This window comes from Dendropsophus ebraccatus, chromosome 2, assembly GCF_027789765.1.
Source record: "Dendropsophus ebraccatus isolate aDenEbr1 chromosome 2, aDenEbr1.pat, whole genome shotgun sequence".
In the NCBI taxonomy this organism is placed as follows: Eukaryota; Metazoa; Chordata; class Amphibia; order Anura; family Hylidae; genus Dendropsophus; species Dendropsophus ebraccatus.
In genome coordinates this window covers 80,321,378-80,341,213 of record NC_091455.1, presented here as the reverse complement: position 1 = coordinate 80,341,213, position 19,836 = coordinate 80,321,378, and the positions used below count along the sequence as shown (strand labels likewise).

Genomic DNA, 19,836 nt, shown 5'->3' with positions numbered 1-19,836 from the left:
TTGTAGCATGTATAGAAGAATTACTCTGCAGTCAGCAGTACAGGAGGATAGCAGCTCTTTAGTATCCATCCCCAGCTACTATAGGGGTGCACAGCAAGCAGCAGCATGTATGCTGGAGGAACATAGCAGCAGCAGCTTCCTGTAAAGCCTGGTGTCTGCTGGGCACTGACTCACAGGAATTCACTGCCAGATCCATCATTCTCCCTGACATCTCTATACAGGTCTGCTCCTCTGTAGAACAAGTGGAGCTCACCACTGCCTCTCTCCTCATGTGGGAGCCCTATAGACGAGCAGTTAAGTAGGATTTCTGCTTGACAGCATGCAAAAGAAGGCGGAACTACGTGGCTTTAGTTCAATAGCACATCTCAGTTTTCCTGCAAAAAGCCCCAGCACCGTGAGGTAGTGACATGAGGCGAGTTGTGCATGCAGGGAGCAGGGCTGAGGAGCTGAGGAGCTGAGGGGAAGAGGGAGCTGAGGGGCTGAGGAGCTGAGGGGAAGAGGGAGCTGAGGGGCTGAGGAGCTGAGGGGAAGAGGGAGCTGAGGGGCTGAGGGGAAGAGGGAGCTGAGGGGCTGAGGAGCTAAGGGGCTGGGGGGCTGAGGAGCTGAGGAGCTAAGGGTACTGCCACTCACCACTCACCCACTCCTCCCTGGCAGCTTACAAGATGTCTCACTGATCTTACCATGAGAATATTCCCTGGCAAATGGCTGAGAATAAAGATCTGCAAGAAGAACCCCTTCCTTCTCCTGCTCTTCTGGGCTTCTTGCTGGATATTCGGGAGCACTTTTCTGTTTGTGCACAGGACCATGTTTTCTGACCGCTGCACCGATGAGGAGAGTAAGAAGATGCTGGCAGCACTGGTATGTAACCCTGGAGACTGGATAGCACATACACACCTAATGGTCACTGCTCTCACATAGGTTCTATAGGAACCTGCTGCAAACTGTCTGGAGTTTCTGGGATTCGCTCAGGATTCCGGGAAGTTTCTGATTATTTTATGGCTTCAGTGACTGACAGTGTCCTATGGGATTAGTTACATTATTATAGTAATATGCTTTGTAGTGGAGAACATGTGAGCTATGGTGAGAGACTGGACTATCTGAGGTATCACTGGATATTATTATTGCTAATACCGCTAGCTGTTATAATCCCTAGGTATAGAGGTATGTTTAACCTTTCACAGAGCCTCATCATAATCTGGTATTAGTAAGACTAGACAGGGAAGCATTGGGACAGTGTGTACAATACATGTGTCTGTATTTTGTTAGTAAGACGCTACTGTGTTGCCTTTCATCAGGTTCAGTGCAGAGAAATAGAAAGTTTTGATGAGGTAAAGTAGTGCAGTTGCACAAAGTGAACACTAGATGGCACCGTGGAGCCCTTATGGCACTACTGGAATACTTAGGAGAAGTGGGATAGAATATTGTTCATAAAATAAAACTATAGCTTTTGATGCTTAAACATTTCCTCTTTATAAAAATGTTTTTGAATACTGTTTGCACATTTTTTTTATAGTTTTTAAAACTAAGCTCTTTTAATTTGGTCCATGGCAACTTTTCAACTTCACTATGCCAGGTGATGCTCGCTAGAGATGAGCAAACCGGGTTCGCGTTCGAGTGCATCCGAACCCGAACGTTCGGTATTTGATTAGCGGTGGCTGCTGAACTTGGATAAAGCTCTAAGGTTGTCTGGAAAACATGAATACAGCCAATGACTATATCCATAATTTCCACATAGCCTTAGGGCTTTATCCAAGTTCAGCAGCCACCGCTAATCAAATGCCGAAAGTTCGAGTTTGGATGGACTCGAGCATGCTTGAGGTTCGCTCATCTCTAATGCTCGCAATACATATGTTTCCATAGACAGAAGATCTAGAAGCACCTTTGGACTTCTGCTGCTTGCATCACTCTTCATTGTTCTAATCTTGGACTAATCCACCTGGCTAAGCGACATGTTTAGTGCAGTACGCATAAAAAATGAATCACTTACTTATTGTCCATGGTGCGAAAAATCTATGCCACAGTTCACAATGTGTACTATTCCCATGGGGGATATGGGTCAGAATGTGTGTAATAAATAAATTGTGTGAACCTAGATTTATGAACATGACTGACAAGTTTAGCTACATGATTTTGCTAGCGTATAGAAACAAACATATTTGACAATTTTATTTGCTCTGTTTAGAGCAAATGGCCAACACTAGAAAAACTACAGCTTCCATTTCTCTATAGAAGTGGATTGCATCCCTTAAATATTAGCTGAAATCAGGGCCAGATTGTTTCCTTCCATGCAGGGAGATCTGCACTTTGTACAAGGACAAACACTTGACTTCAGCTATAATAGATTTACTACATTTAGCTATAAAGTAGATATAAAGTACTGTATATAAAGTCACTGTTGTTTTTAAAAATTTTTTTGCAGAAATCAATAGTCCAGGCGATTTTAGGAAACTTTGTAATTGGGTTTATTGGGCAAATATGTCATTATCTGCATTCAAAAATACTTTCCCCAGGTCCCCCCCCCTCTCTCTCTCTCTCTCATCCACTGCTCATTATCAGGAAATCTCGACTCTTTTACATCAGTCGGATCCTGTCTGTTCTGTGGAGAGGGGAGGAGGAAGGAGGGAGATTAGTCGGCAGCAGAAAGCAGAGAACTAAGGATTACACAGCGGGACCTGTGTGAAAGCCGTATTCAGAGGTCAGAGAGGTCAATGCTGACTTTAGAGGAGATAACCCGGTGATGTAGCTGTAAATTAACTCTTTGTTGTCCTGTTTTGGTGCCTCATCTCTCTCCACCCCTCCCCCCTCTATAGAGAACAATGAAGACAGGGGGGAGAGCTTCAAACTGCATTCTCATGATGAAAAAGCATTTTTCGGCTAATAAACCCAATCACAGTTTATTAAAACTATTGTACTATTGATTTCTGCAAAAAAAATGTAAACAACAGTGACACTTTCAAGCAAATGTACCACCAGGTACATCAGTCTGGGGGGGGGGCAAGCCTGCCCCCAGTGCTCTGGGGTGGACTGGTGCTCCTGAAAACACTGGCACCATACACGGGAACCAGACGGCAGTTAAAATAAAGGACCACGCCACCGGCATCCCCACACTAGTAATGGTTTATTAGAGTATAATACCCAAATTGATGTACCTAGTGGTACTTTTGCTTTCATTCTCCCAGGGTAAAGCTATTTATTATTATCAGTGCTGGCTGCTTGGCTGCTCTTTATTGTTGTTTCATTAAAGTACAGCAGTGACTGCAGCTGAGCTGGATTATTTCAGGCAAAATTAAAATTTTCTCAGCGATTTAGCTGGCCATATACTTAAAGTGTCACTGTCATCATAGAAAACTTTTGACATGTCATAGAGAAATGTCAAAAGTTTTGATTGGTCCAGGTCTGAGTGTTCAGACCCGTACCGAACAGCAGAACGAGCGGGGAGAGGATCGCTCTGCAGCACATCCACTCCCCGCTGTGTGTCAGCAGAATCAGTCGGGCTCCACAGACTTACATTATGAGCCTGACTGATCACTTGACACAGAGCGGGGAGAGGACTGCGCTTAGAGCGCTCTTCTTGTTGTTCATTCTCCTGATCGGGAGAACACTCAGACCCATCATGGACTTACGGCTGTAATATTGATGTAAAAAGGCATCCATATTATGCTTGTATGAAACTAGCCGAAGATCAGAATTGGCCTCAGCATACCATGTTTCTCCAAAGCCCTAGCCCTAGTTAGAGTCAGCTGACCAGATCCCTGACACTGGGTGCTGAGCATCAGCCAATCAGGGTCAGACTTGTTATGCTCCGCCCCCACCTGCTCAACACGACCTGCAGGGGAGGCAGGAGGGGTAACAAGATGAACAGTAGGGGACATTGAATATGGGGTGGACAGAGGGTATGTGGGCCAATTACAGAGCGAGGAGAAAGGTATAAAGTATGGGGAATACCTGCAGAGGGGGGATGTATACAGTAGGGGTGAACAACTACAGAGGGGGAGGGAGGTATACAGTATGGAGGGAGCTTTACCACAGAGAGGGAATGTATATAGTATTGGGGGAGAAATACAGAGGGGGAGGGAAGTATACAGTATTTGGGGCTTTACTGCAGAGGGGATGCATACAGAACTACAGACGGAACAGGGAGGTATACAGTATGGGGGCCTAAATAAAAGGAAACTTACAGTATAGGAACAACATTAGGACAGTATAGCGGCTAACTACCTTATAGAGTGGGGCTACAGTGTGGGGGCATACTGATATAGATATTTCTTTTTACAATGTCTAAGGACAATATTTGAGTCATCTGCAGAAAAAGCCGTTAAAAAACCCAAAACACAGGCTTGAAAAGAATTTTATCAATGAATGATAATAACCGGTTTATAATTGTGCATGCCATAACAGTCTTATTGCCTATAGCATTATCAAATAACACCCATTATTTGGCCACATATGCCCATAAAAGATGGCGTGGGAACATAGCCTTTAGATGTGACTCTATTGAAGCCATTACCGGCTGAAATCACAGATTACATTGTGTCAAGCATGTTAGCATTGGTGCAGGGCTGTATTAACAGTTGCTGCTGCCCTAGGCACTAAACCTGAAGACGCCCCATCTTCACGCACCTATTGGCGATACCAGATCTGACCAATACCACCATACCCCCCTCCCCCCTGGAAAAGACACCAGATTTACTGGCAAGTCTGAACGGGAGGAGGGAAACTAAAAAAGTAAAAACCAAAAAATTATTTTTTTCTGTCCCCCTGCTCCCTGGTGCTGCCCCCCTGCAAGGTGCTGCCCTAGGCACCGGACCACGGGTGCCTAGTGGTAAATACGGCCCTGCATTGGTGGACTGATTTTATAGCAAACAATAAAAGTCTCTGGCCACACAACTATGGTTTGTGTTTTAATAGAAAAGCTAATTGCAATTCAACTGCTAAAAGGGATTATTAGAAAGGGGTTTTTCCTATAAATTAGAAGAACAAAGTATGGTGTTACTTTTCCCTGATCATACAGGTAAGGAGCAACCAGTCAGGGTTGGTAAAGAGGCCCCCATTACTCCACATGTAAACAGAACCACCATTGTACACCACCCCAAACCTTTTTCCTCTACTTTTTTTTACTTACTTGTTGATCTGCTGAGCATCTGAGCACAAAAAGTATTTTCCATATTATGTCTACATTACATAGATGACTAATGACATTAGTTTTTAGTGGAAGAGACATGCAAACTATAACAAGTAGACTATGCAGTAGTAATGACATGAGTAGACGTTCTACTACAAATGCCGTTTCTAATAGGGGTTTCTAATATGTGATGTTAATCCCTAAGGTGAAGAAAGCAGCAGAATAGTTAAGAAATAAATTGCAAGAAATAATTTGTGTTATCAGTGTTCTGTGTTTGGCCTAAAGCAGTAATAACGGGAAAGGAGCACATTTACCTAATTCAACACACACTGTCAACGTATCTACACGTTTTTCTTGTTATCATGACCAGGCTGATGTTTAGGAACTGCCGGCAGGTAGAAATCCAAACCACTGCTGCCTGGAAATTATTGTTCATAAGAACTCCACACACGGAGGTTCATTTAAAGCCTAAATTCACTTACACACAGAGCTAATAGTAGAAATCCTTTCGCCATATGCCTCATACTTCTAGTTTCTCTTCTATTTTTCACCCTATGCTTGGCACCTTTACTCGGAGCTTATGTAATGACCAAGCATTATTGTGCTACTCATTGTCAGTATATGTGCAACACAGAATTACCACCATTGACCACAGCTACCATGTCTATTAGGCTATATTCACACCACATCTGTTTCTACTGTATATCCTACCTTTTTCCCTTTCCCTTAAAGAGTGTACTTGTTAGGATAGGGCTATCACTGATTTCTGTTATAAAAAGTAGACTTTAAAGTGTCACTGTTGTTATAGATTGCAGAAACGAAACAGTACAGTAGATGTGATGTAAAGCAAGTTTGTAATTTACATTAATTTTTTTTAGTTATCATGCAAAACACGGCACTTCCTGTGGTTAGTCTCTGAGGGAATCTGGCCTGACCTCTGAGGGAATCTGGCCTGATAATAGAAATAAACAGAAGCGGCACAGCACGTGATGGTTTACAGTAAGCCCTTCTGCTGCTGAGATGTAAAGAAAGCCTTTAGGCTTTGTTCACACTGTGTAAAAGTACGGCCGTTGTTACCATCGGCAACAACGGTCGTATTTCGTAAGGATCCTCTAGAGGCTCACAGCTGGCAGGTACACAATTCAGGCTTTTTTAGGCTCTCTCTCATTCTTGCTTCTCCCCATTCTTGTATTTCCCCTAACAACAGATAGTTTACAGCAGGTTGCAGAGAAGGGAGACATTTGGAAATTAAGTGATTTTAAAAAAATGTTATGAATCACATAGGCTTTCAAAGTTATAAAATTGAATGGATCTAAATGGGCTACAAAAATGGCGACTAGTCCAATAAAAAAACCTTAGACATATCACAAAAGACCTAAAGTTTAAAGTGATAGGGGCCTATTCCACGGAGCGATAATCGTCCAAATTGGCCCAATCGGCTGATTATCGCTCCGTGGAATAGAGACAACGATCAGCCGATGATTGTGTCAACGGCATATTGTTTATTTAGGTGCAAACCTAAAATCATCGGTTGACCGACAATTTAAAAACATCATACTTTACCTATCCAGGCTGCAGGTCTTCCCCTGCGCTCCTTCTTTCCCGGTCCCGTGCGCAGACAGACAAACAAATCAGACAGGCCGCTCTGAAGCTTCTGCTGCGTGCGGGACCGGGAAAGAAGGAGCGCAGGAGAAGATCTGCAGCCTGGATAGGTAATGTATGATGTTTAAACAAGGGCTGCAAGAACATCGGTAACAATGTCCCTGCAGCTCTCGCTAAACGATTATCGGGCTGTGGAATAGGCCCAGTAAACAAGCGCCGATCGAGCAGATCGTTTACATTGTTGATCGGGCCTCCATCGGCCCGTGGAATAGGACCCATACTGTCACCACCTGTCATGTTCCTGCTGGGGAGAGGTCCCAACTACCGTGAAGCCCCACCTAGGTGACATTGTCCATCAATGGAATGAAGCGATTGTAGAGCAGAAAGAAAACACAGGCAAGTTTTATACAGTGAGGTTTGCAGGATACATTTTAGTGTGTATACAGTGTATAGGAGGTAGCACAGAGGCTTGTAATAGAATGGCTGCTCTTCATGTAAACCCACTGGACAGCTTATCCTGAAAAGTCACCTGAATTGACAGTTACAGAACGGGAAAGTGCTATCAGACACTGACCTCTTGTTTAAATCTAATTAAACATATTTTTAAAAATATTCTGTTTTAAAGGAAATAAATATGTATAGTCTGGAGGAAGAAAGAGGCGGGTGCACAACTGACAACTTTACATGTGTTAACAGGCGCATGTGTTAACAGGTTAAGGTGCAGGAAAATGTCTTTTTTTAAATTAGAAACTGAACACAAGGGGAAACTAAGGATAGCAGGGAAAACATCAGGAGCAAGAAAATATTATTTTGCTGAAAGAGTAGTGAATGCCTGGAGCAAACTTCAATCAGGTTTGGCAGGTAAATCTACAGTAACTGAATGTAAACATTCCTGGGATATAGCTGACACATAGTGAAGCCATGCTGAGAACTGATACGGGAAGTAACTGACTGCTGAGCAGAGAGAGGAGGCAGCTTATGCAGAAGTGGGGTAGAAAATATCCAGCACTAAGGTTGTTTTATAATGACTGGAACTGGTATTGTAAGATTTGCTTTTAATGCATGCCATGCACTTTGCTCCCTATCCCCCCAAATTACACTTGCAAATGCAATCCAAACCATAATAAGACTCTCACATAAAAAAAATCATTAACATTCTTATATAGGCACAATAACAATGACATTTTTATTACAAAGCAATTTATTTTGGTATGAAATACAAGGACACATGAAGAGAATTATAGAAAGTGGTTTATAAAGTTTAAAGTCTTGGTTCACCTTGAGGCTATGTTCACACATTATAAAATAAAGGTAAAATATATTTATAATTTTGAGGTAAAATACGGCCGTATTTTCAATGTAATAATTCGCTCCATTAAAGTCAATGGGAAATTGGCTGGCCGTGCACGCACCTTATAGAATAACGGCCATAATTGATCTTGACCGTCCAGCAAATGAACATGCTCATTATTTACCACCTGTTTTTGCAAAATATGGCCATTTTTTTATCTGTTCGCACATTGTTTTATTTTCACTCAAAATGCTGGTAATATTTAGCTTGTATTTTACTTCAGCTTGATAAATGAACAGACTGTATGTTAGGGTTTATGATCATGGCTTTATTATGTGTTTGTCTTTTGTATGGCGAGGAGGAACATGGGGTCTCCACTGTACTTCTCTATGCCTTCAATTTTATACAATTATATTGCATATAAAAAGCCTTGCCTTTACAGCATTGCACCTAGGCTGGACAGCTTTGTGCAAGCTCTTCTGTTACAGTCCTCCCGCATACAGCAATGTAGTAGGGACATGAAACATTATACAATTATTCTCCACTTGATCAGGGAAGCTTCTATGACCTTCATATTTGCTGATAAAGCTTGTAGAAAAGGGTTTTATATTCTAAAATATAGATGCAAAGTGGACCCACATTTAGCAAATGGTTAATAGAATTTATATCTTATTTCTGTAGCGACCCAAATTTAAACCACTAACTTAAACTTGCCAAAAATAAAATGTTCCATTGTTTTGTTCTCTGAAACTAAAATAGAGGCTTATTCTCATCAGCTTTTAAGTTGTACTATAAACAGGAAAAGGCCTAGCCCCCGGCTATGGAGCTAATGTGTAAGTAATGGATACTCGCTCACTAGGGTCAGAGAGGCGACAGACTTCAGGTGCAAGCTTTTTGTTTTATGTCTTTTGTCATTTTGTGGTAAATTGCAGGTCTGCGAAACAGAAATCACACCTTGTCATTCATGTGTTACAAAGGTATGAGCAAATGTCATATCTTTAAAGAGTCCTGATTATAGAAAACGTACAGAGTCAAAACCTTATGCCCCATGTCTGTTATTACAGCTGTTGTGTGACTGATATAGACACAATGCACATTCCTAGTATGCTATTGTGTTCATTGTTCCTGGATGTGTATACTCTTTATTATATTTTATATTATGCAGATTACAGTCTTTTTCAGTAAATATCTGATCAGAACTGCAATAATTGCCTCTGCTCTTTGGCATATATAACAGCATGATAAGAGACTTAGCCTACCGCTCAGTTTTCTGAGTAAACATAGCCAGTGTAAGACCCAGACCATTCCATTAAATGGTATAGTCTGGTATTTTATAGGCTAAACTTATAATGGATGTAAATTAGAAAAATGCAATTCTTTTTGTCTTGAAAATTGTCATATTAAAGGTTGCTTCAGAAATACTTCGGCCATATGTTATACTGGACTATTATATTTATGGAGGGAAATAAAAGTCTGCTAAATGATGTGCCACAAAATGTGAGGGAAATAGAGGGTTAGACAGGATCATCCAACCTAGCCAATCTATTACGGTATCATGAGACAGTTAAATGTCCTTACATATATTAGACATCGGAAGATGCCATCAGAATCAACAAAAATTAATTTGCATAGGCCACCATAAGTGATTTTATATTTTGGCAAATCTTTCACCTTTGGTTTCAATAGCTGCAAATCAGAAAAAGTATCTAATGCCTATAAACAAGTGTAATATTATCGCTTCTTTTATCTTTAACACCAACAACTTGATGGACCCAAACCAGCATGGCATTACTATTGGTTTCAGCTCAACCTTTGCTATGGTTCCCCAAAGCTGTTTGAAAAGTTAGTGACAATTAGCTTAATCCCTGGATAGTTCAGTGGATTTGTTGTTGGCTGAAGGATAGATATCAGAGGGTTGTTGTTGATGGTGTATATTCCGAGCAGAGACTGGTTACAAGTGGTGTGCCACAAGGGTCTGTTCTGGGTCCTATTCTTTTTAATATGTTTGTAAGTGACATAGGAGAAGGTTTGGTAGGTAAGGTTTGTCTGTTTGCTGATGACACAAAAGTGTGCAATAGGCTTGATATTCCTAGAGGTGTCAGTAATATGGATTTAGGTTTACTAGCTGATTATAGCTAGGCAATGAGTGGGACAAACCAGAGTAGGACCAGAGGACTGGCAGCCATTGTAGCAGTAGCTCAGAGGGATCACCTTCTCCAGGATTGAGACAGCACAAAAAAAAAAAAAAAAAAAAAAAAAAAAGTCCCCCCCCCCACAGCAGTATACATTTATAATTGTTATCTTCAGTCTGCTTTATTTTCAGTCCACTACAAACAGTGCACATAACACTCAAAACAGTTCGCTAAAGAAATCATGCTCATGTGACCGCTAACTAACAATAATTGTCCTGACTATACAAGTGGCTTCCTACCAGCCACTCTTACAATAGTTGTGTTACCTCAAATCATTCAGAGGTCAGCAAACCTCAACGCCAGAGACTCCAAATTAGGATCTGTCCCTAGTACGACTGAGCATGCCTGTCACTTCTTCCAGATTGGAAGCTACTCTCTCAACCAGGCCCTGTTTTGGGGGTTTTATTCCAACTTAAACAGAGCAGTTTCCTATACCTGCCGGCATCATTACATCAATTTTAGTGGCACATATACAGTATGCAACTTCAGCAGCCACACCACCAACAATTGCATTTCTTTATCCTGCTGAAACAATAGAATCTAAACAATTATGATTTCCCTAGTGGCCTTCTGGCTACATTACAACTGATAGTGGATCCTGCCAACATTGGTTGGATCCGGCAATGAAAACTTCATGTAAGACGCCAGCTGTGTTGTATATGTATCAGACATTAGCATAGTCTTTATTTACAGCAGTTAGGCTGGGTTCACACTGCGTTTTTGCAATCCATTTTTTTTTTCATCTGTTCTTTTTTTTTTCTTTTTGCAAAAAACTGATGAATAAAACAGACTTGACTTCCTTTGTAAAAAAAAAACAAAACAAACGGATCCGTTTCTTTGACGGACACAAAAACGTAGCTGACACTACTTTTGTGTCCGTTAAAAAAAAACTGATCCGTTTTGATGTTTTTCTTACAATGGAAGTCAATGGAAAAAAAAACGGATTCACACTAATGCATCCGTTTTTCATCCGTTTTTTGCAAAAAACGGATGAAAAAAAAGGATTGCAAAAACGCAGTGTGAACCTAGCCTTACAATGTTACATGGATGTGATGCCTAGAAGATTAACACATCAATTAACACATGTAATATTCTTAGAAATCACGCTACTTTTGTGTCTTTAGTAACCATTATAACCATTTGAACAACATAGAAATAAATTAGGTGGATCTACAATCTTTGCTTTTTTTGGTACAGAAGGATCTTTGTGCAATGTGTATCTTGTATAATAGCTGGAGGTTTACTATATGATGAGTGATGAATGTTCTGCACAGAAAGCAGCTATCGAGCGAAAGACTTTTTTATGACCTTGATTAAATTTCTGGTTTATATTTGTAGAAGCAGTATAGAATAACATGATAATAATAAGATGATACACAGTCACACCTGCCTGACCATGCGCGATTATATTGACATGCCTTTGGCGTACACTCTTGTTTATCTAGATACTGCAATATGTTGCCCCTGACTCATTGTGATGAAAGGTGCAGCGAACGATATTCTATACTCTTGATCAGTGAAGCAAATCATTTAGAAGAAGGTACTGGGAAAGTGTTTTCCCGCTGGAGGCCTCCTCTGCTGAGACAACAGAACAGTTCAGTAGAAGCTTTAGGATGACATATTGTTCACAATAAATTATCTAAGCTTCCTTTGCTCTTAGGAGCACATACTACTTTTCTACTTTGTTATTGAGCTCAGATGTTTCCGCCACACCCTTTGGAAAGAGGTGGATAGAATGGCGCATCAGGCTATACCGTCACCATTGACAAACACTGGTAGTAGTGTAAATCATACTGAACAGCTTAGTGACTTTACACTTAAGGTAATACTTTTACCATGAGATCTCTGACCTGCTCAGTCTGCTTGTAAAGTATAAGTGCTATTACTGACAGGTAAAAGTATCTAGAATTAGCAGCAGCTCAGCTTCATGAGGTAGGCCATGTGGCAGGGGTTTGGGCGCTGAGGCAATAACATAAAAACCTTTATTCTACTACTCACTGAACTACCGCTGGAAACAATATCAGCAGAAGACTGTGCATGTTATCATGAAAGGGTTTCCATAGTTGACAAGCTGGACACAAGGCTAAGATTCCCATTGACAATGCCAAGCATTAGCTGGAGCTGTGAAAATGTTTTCTGTGGTGGGATGATGTTAACAGAAAAGGCAAATAAAGGCATTATAGACAACTGTATGCTTCCGACTTAAAAACACTCCTACTGTGTTAAAGCGACTCTGTACCCACTTTGCCCCCCCCCCAACTACTTATACCTTCTTGTAGCTGCAGAGCAGTTCTTTCAGATGGTAACTTCGTCCACGCTTGTTGTACTTTCCCGAGGCCGAAATTAAGACTTTAGTTGAGGTGCAGCCGTGTCCTAGAGGCGTGGCCTAGAGCGCTCGTGCCCAAGGCCAGCGCCGCCTTTGTGGTGGTTTTTTCAATCTCCCCCTACCTCCCGTACCGCCCTTTGTCCGCCGCACAGTTCTCTGTGTAATTGCGCCTGCGCCATCTCCTGACCCCTCCTAAACTGAGTGTGTGCTTGCACTCCACTTTTAGGCTATGTTCACACTGCGTATGATTCCGGACGTAGTGCGGACCACGAATATATGCACGTAGTTTTGAGGTTGATGCGTTCGCTTGAAATTATACGATATACGCCCGCACAATGCACACTACGTATGAGCTTACGGCCGGATCGTATGCGGCGCCGTGAAAAATGAACAAGACCATTGTTTGAGGACGGAAATGTTCCAACTCACGGCCGTGGATTTCCATGCGGTCCCGTACGAAGTACTTATTTCAGCCAAATTGAACTTGATTTTTCAAACCAAAAGGTTCTGTGTGGTTTACAGGGCTGGGCGAAGGTTTCCAAGTAAATTACCTGCCTCAGATCGCTTCGAAACAAGCTAGGGAAGTATAACTGTACTACGGGCGTATGTTCACGGTTCGTACGCATCCGGCCGCATGTCTATTTTTCCCACGGCCTTAGTTTCAGCCGCACATTTACGGCGGCGTATGAAATGCGGCTGGACTCATACGCAGTGTGAACAAAGCTTACTGTGTATACAAGTTGGGTTTCATTACTGAACTGAGTGTGCACTTTACTTAATCAGTACTTGGACTACCCTCCTACTGTGTTATACAAGTTGGGTTTCATTACTGAACTTAGTGTTAGCCTTACATAATCAGTGGTCGCACTCCACTGCTGTCCTGTGAAAAAATTGATATTATGTTGCTAATCTACCAAGGTCCACTGCTGTCCATGGCAGAAATTGGATGATTGAGTGGCTGTTTGACTTTTTTTTTTAGATTGTCATTTTATGATTTTCGATATTTTTACAACAACTTACTTTAACAAATTCACCCTTCTGTAAAAGTCCCACTCCCAGTCCTGCAGATACTATAGAGTTCTGGCTGTTTTAATGAAATTCGTTAAGAATTGATTCGCGAGTCTTAACGAGTTTGACCCAAAATATGCGAAGCTCACAAAACAAATTTCCAACTGTTTCGCTTATCTCTATTCTTAGGTTACAGTATTTTCAACATACAATGTTCCTTTCTGGACCAGACTCAACATACAATGCTACAGACAGTCACTATCTGAGACACATCTGAATAGTTGATGATCAATCAATAAAAGTCGCCATTTTACTGGTAAACCCCCAGTAATACTGCAGTACATGCAGTGATTGGCTGTCTAGTATCTCCTCTCTACAGTATAGTGTGCTACTACATGTCCTGTGCTGCTATTTACCTGTGCCAGGAGGAGTTGCTCCTTTGGACACCAGATAAGGGCGGCTTAATTTTATATTTCTGGGACCTTGTGTGATCTGTACAAGACCCTGAAAATGCTCCAGTCCTTTACATAGAAAGTCATTTATAGTCTCCAGTAGCTTCTTCTGACTGTTGTATGTAAGGACTTGCTTTATCCATATTAGCAGCTTATTTTTCTTTAAATCTTCATATTTTTCTCATTTCAGGATGATATTTGGGGGCTTCAGAACCAGTTACCAGTTTTCCATAGTGTCATGGTCTCAACATACAATGGTCATGTCAGAACCAATTCATATTGCATCTTGAGGGACCACTGTATTACAATTTGAGTTAGAGTTTAAATGTAAATCCTTTAAATTAGTATGAAACCGGATGAAAGGACCTCTACCACAATTTGTGATATTTAGTGATACAATGTAATTAAAGCTAGAACATCTTTTTATTGATCTTGCCCATAAATGTTCAGCTCTAGATTCAGTATTGCTGCCACTAATTACTGAGTATATCAGATTTTTATAGCATTTATTAGGATTAAATATTGTTCAAGCAATGACCTTTGGTGACAACTGTAAGTCAGTTTTCGAATTTCACAGTTACAAGACTTTTTGTTTGATTTCTTAAAGGGGTTTTCCAGTTTAAATAAAAAACAAATAACAATCTGCTAGGGGTGGTGTGAAATAATAAAATATACTATATTCATCCTACCAAGGCTGCAGTGTGCTTGGAACATCATCAGCAGAGCAAGGAGAACATGCCATGAGGAGAAGCCAAGAGAGGCATTGGGGTTAACCATAGCCACAGTGCCTTACTCATAATGGTGAGTGTAGTGTATTTTATTATTTTACACTCATAGTGGGCTATCATTTATTCAAATTAGAAAACCCCTTTAAGTGACTATATGACTGCCAAGAATTATTGACATGATGGCGTGATGACATCATTGTATCCTGCTACCTGCTAATGATGCAGACAGTAAAAAGTAGTAAGGAGGGTAGGTGAGTAGTGAGTTAGTTTTTCTTTCAGGGGGTTCTATTAGTGGGAGGATGTACAAACTAAACTACTACTGTGTACTTCTGAGTCTGGGACACAAATACAATGGGAGGGGGGCACTTTTACTGTATGGGGCACAATCAATGAAGAATTTTTGTAGAGGTAGGGGAAAGCTAGAAAAAGTCTTGTCAAATAAGGCATAATAGGGACTGTGAATTTCACTGTACAGTATCCATTTATATTGTTTGGCCTATATGGTCATTGTATGTTGGTAATATTTGTCGTTGTTCAGTTGTTGTTGTTTTTTTTGTAAAAGTATGGTAGTATATGGTAGTAATATTCAGTCACTATGTGAAGGTAGTATGATTTCATGGTCTAGTAGTATTATTTTGACCTTTTATTATCATATATATTGGTCTTGGTATACTGGGTTTTGTTCAGTAACAGTATGATGGTGATGTACATTCTGATATTTGCTTCTTGTATAGTGATAATATTCAATAAATGTTTGACATAGCTATATTATTTAGAGTACCATTATTTTAAATACCATTGTACACAGATTAGTAACTATGAAGAAGCAAATTATTGGTACGCCCCATAGGGCTGTCTTTTGTTATAAGGTATATGGAGAGACATTGTTCTCTTTATATGCTATGTTCACACAATGTAAGTTCCGTGGGAATCACAGCCGTTGTTAAAACGGCCGTGATTCCCAAGGAACTTACGTAATGCTGTCTTCTAAAGGAAATCCCGGCCGGAGTGTATACACATGGGGGACATTTATGAAGTCTGGGGCTTTTTACGCCGGGCTTACAAATGTCCCTGCAGCTCTGGAGCTCAGGGGATTTATGTAGAGGCACATTGCCTTTACATAAATCCCAATCGCACGGAGCCCCTCCATGTGAAAATTTAGAAACCTATGCCAGCCCAGAGCTGGCGCAGGTTTCAGTATAATTTTTCCTCCGAAAAAATAATAAATGCAGCGCACGCAGAGGCCGCACCCCCTCTGTGTGCTGCCACACCCCCTGTAACGCCCCCTCTCCACCCCACTGGTGAAGGTGGCGCAGATGGGGCAGATGCGAAAAAAATATTCGCAAAAATACCATTTGCTAATATTTTTACACCGATCTGCCCCACCTGCACCTAAAAAAGGCATTTACGCCTTTTCATACATGTCCCCCATAGTATACACTCCGGCCGGGATCCCTAGCGGCGTCTTAAAAAACTAACATTCAATGAATAGCGGCCGCAGAAAACCCTGTCAGTGGGGTTTGCAGTGGGAAGTTCTGAGGGAATTCTCATCTCAGGATTGGTAGGTAATAGCTCCAGGCGTCAGATTTAACACCGCCACACCAGACCTAAACAATACCGCCATACTGTGACTGGATAACACCGCCACACCAGACCTGACCAATACCTCCATACTGTGACTGGATAACACCGCCATACCAGACCTGACCAATACCGCCATACTGTGACTGAATAACACTGCCACACCAGACCTGACCAATACCTCCATACTGTGACTGGATAACACCGCCACACCAGACCTGACCAATACCTCCATACTGTGACTGGATAACACCGCCATACCAGACCTGACCAATACCACCATACTGTGACTGGATAACACCGCCACACCAGACCTGACCAATACCTCCATACTGTGACTGGATAACACCGCCATACCAGACCTGACCAATACCACCATACTGTGACTGGATAACACCGCCTTACCAGACCTGACCAATACCTCCATACTGTGACTGGATAACACCGCTACACCAGACCTGACCAATACCTCCATACTGTGACTGGATAACACCGCCATACCAGACCTGACCAATACCACCATACTGTGACTGGAGAACACTGCCATACCAGACCTGACCAATACCGCCATACTGTGACTGGATAACACTGCCACACCAGACCTGACCAATACTGCCATATCCCCCCCCCTCCTCGAAAAGACACCAGATTTACTGGTAAATCTGAACTGAAGGAGGGAGACTAAAAAAAATAAAAAGTTGTTTTCTTCCCCCTGCAAGGTGCTGTCCTAGGCACCGGACTACAGGTGCCTAGTGGTAAATACAGCCCTTTGTGTTTGTGTGCATGCTTGTGTGAGTCTGTATAAAGCCCATTTTACATAATTGCTTTATGGGCTCATGATAAGATGAGGTTGTACTATGGTAAACGCATAGTCAGGTGAGACAATTAGGCTTAATACAGATGACAAATGGGCTGTAAAACACTCATGTAAAAGTGAACAATGTGTGTACTACAATTGTGAATTATTTCTCTAAATTAAGATCACATGAGAAATACCTGTATGGGACATAGCCATACCTATTTATAGAACTATGTTTAATATTTGTTTCCTGATTTTTAACTATTTCATCTCCACGTATAGTGTTCCGACTACAAAAGTAGAGCTGTGACTGGAGATCTGTGTGAAGATCTGTGTGTTACCGAAAAGCTGCTGTATAAGCACTGTCTTTACTACCAACGAGGGAAAAAGGTTCTACAGGCTGACTGGCATGGCACATCGATCATCCTGAAGTCCAAAAATGATGTATTTTCCAAATTTCAGCCACCGGCCTTTTTGGATGACGCTGATGCTCAATCTCTTACAGACACAGAACTTCTTGTGATGGTAGCTGTGGAAATTAAAAATACTCTGGGTTTGGATTTACCAAACAGCACCTTACCACCTTTGTGGCCTGAAAGGAAACAAAGTCAGAACTGGAAAGTGGAACTTGCAAGTATGTGGTCTTTATACCAACAAGAGGAATATCTTCTTTTTAATTTGCTCCAAGACTTCAGTAGACATGTCCTACGGGTAGTTGGCACCTGTGGACACTTCTATGCAGTAGAGTTTCTCAGTGCTGGACACTCTTGGAAACAAAATCTATTTCCCTTGGAAGAAGTTGTCGGTGATTGCAAAACAGGTGAGGAAAAGATGAACGCTCTCCTTGATATTGCCATCAGTTTCTTAGATATGGTCCATCAGTTTGACAACGAGTTCTCTCATCGGCTCCACCTTTGTGATGTCAAACCGGAGAACTTTGCTATTAGAAGCGACCTCACTGTAAGTTATCCTTCCTATAATACCAACTCTTGCTTCCCCAACCACTAAAAACCAGAACCTGCTTCTGTATTCTGTAAAGGCCCTTTTAGACAGATCAAATGGGGCACAATAATAAGCACCAACCTTGCTCATCGGTATTTGTTTAATTGATAGTAAGGTCGGGCCACATGAACTATTCCTGGAATATTTGTGCTGCCCTTCATCATTGTCAACAGCACATCTCTGGTTTACACAGGGGAATGTGTGGCTGATAGGGATCATTTCAATCACCACATAAAATAATCAATCAGCTGATGAATGAGTGTTTTCTCCTTCATCAGTTGATAGCTGGACCTTTTACATGGGCCAGTTCTGTTTCTATGAATGACCTACGTAAAAGGGGCATAAAACTAATCTGTCATCCATGAAGCCCCCTACTGCATACCAAGCTGGCAGCATTACTGGACAGATAGCGATAAAAGCATTCAGAATGTACCTTTGTTGCCTTTGTGTTTTTATTTTCCTACAAAATTGCTTTTATTTTGGATGGGACTAGTGCCTTTGCACTGTTACGCCCCACTGTACACATATGTGGTTATGGGCATACAGCACAGTGAGGTGTAGCCGTGATAGGGTGTAGCTATTTACAAATAATAAAAAAAATTATAAAAATAAAACCACAGACATAGGCAATACAGATATGTTCTTTTTTTGTTTTATCTTGTTTTTGCCGAAATGTAATTCAGTTCTATGATACATGAACTTGTATTGAAATGCTTCTGATTGTTACTAGGGAGAAGGAGTTGTATTCTACTAAAAGGGTGAAAATGAGTAGTTGCATATCTGATCACAACCTTCACCTGCCTAGACATCAAGAGAATTCCCTGACCTATAGGCTGACTGTATATGATATGTATACAAACATGATATGAACATCCTGATTGCCATTTTGTTACACTGAAGTCTACCTTTTGTTTTATGCACATTTTAGAAGGGTATTGAAATAAAGAAATAATTCCCTCTTAACTACAGTATTTTTACACTCCCTAGGACCTTAAGATTGTATAGTCTCAGCAATATTCAGTAATATATTTTCGGTTATAGCCAAGCAAATTAACAGGGGAAAACACTTACTTTCTGGCTAAGAAAAGCCTATTACATAATTATATTGAATATTTCAAATGGAAAGATGCATTAATATATCTTTAGGTTTGAAAAAATGGATAAGGAGAAGAGAGTAACTACTGGGAAACGGTATGTGAGACAACAAATATTTAATGCCCCTTGAAATGTGACTTAATGAAAGAAAAGATGAATCAGAGGAACCAAGTGTTGTTTTCTTTGAACAGCAACAAAGCCATTAAAAGATTTATTTTTTTGTTTTAAAGGTTCCCATTGCTTTTATATAAGAACTTGCCTAACTAAACACAAACTGTGCTCTATGGATTCAAAAGTGGGTTTGATCCCAAGTGCCAAAGCCTGGATATAAAGGATTAAGGGTATAGGAATCCATGTAATATGTCTGGCCAAGTGGAAAAGTGAGAAGGACCAGTGATTGTCTTAAAGCTCTTGAAGATGTATTGCTACCTTGGGGCTAGGTTCCCACAACTTCTTTTTTTTGTCCATTTGAGTCCAAATAATACCCATTATTTCATAATGACAGCCGTTATCTGTACAATAATACTCTTTAAAAAAAAAAAAAAAAAAGACATTGTGGGAACATAGCCTTAAATCTTGTGAACTCTTGCTGTATCAATATGTCAATAAGATTATCAACAGGGGGCAGAAAAGATTGC

The 19,836-nt window shown here is 41.0% G+C and overlaps 1 protein-coding gene across 1 annotated transcript in view; it reads left to right on the top strand.

Moving 5' to 3' along the window:
* Window positions 1-595: 595 nt before the first annotated feature.
* DIPK1C (divergent protein kinase domain 1C) overlaps window positions 596-19,836 on the top strand; it is a 45,635-nt gene continuing 26,394 nt past the window's right edge. Inside the window, exons 1-2 of the mRNA XM_069957853.1 lie at window positions 596-858; window positions 17,384-18,061. Of these exons, the coding sequence (XP_069813954.1) occupies window positions 682-858; window positions 17,384-18,061 (855 nt within the window). The 5' untranslated portion in view covers window positions 596-681. The remainder of the gene's footprint in view (window positions 859-17,383; window positions 18,062-19,836) is intronic.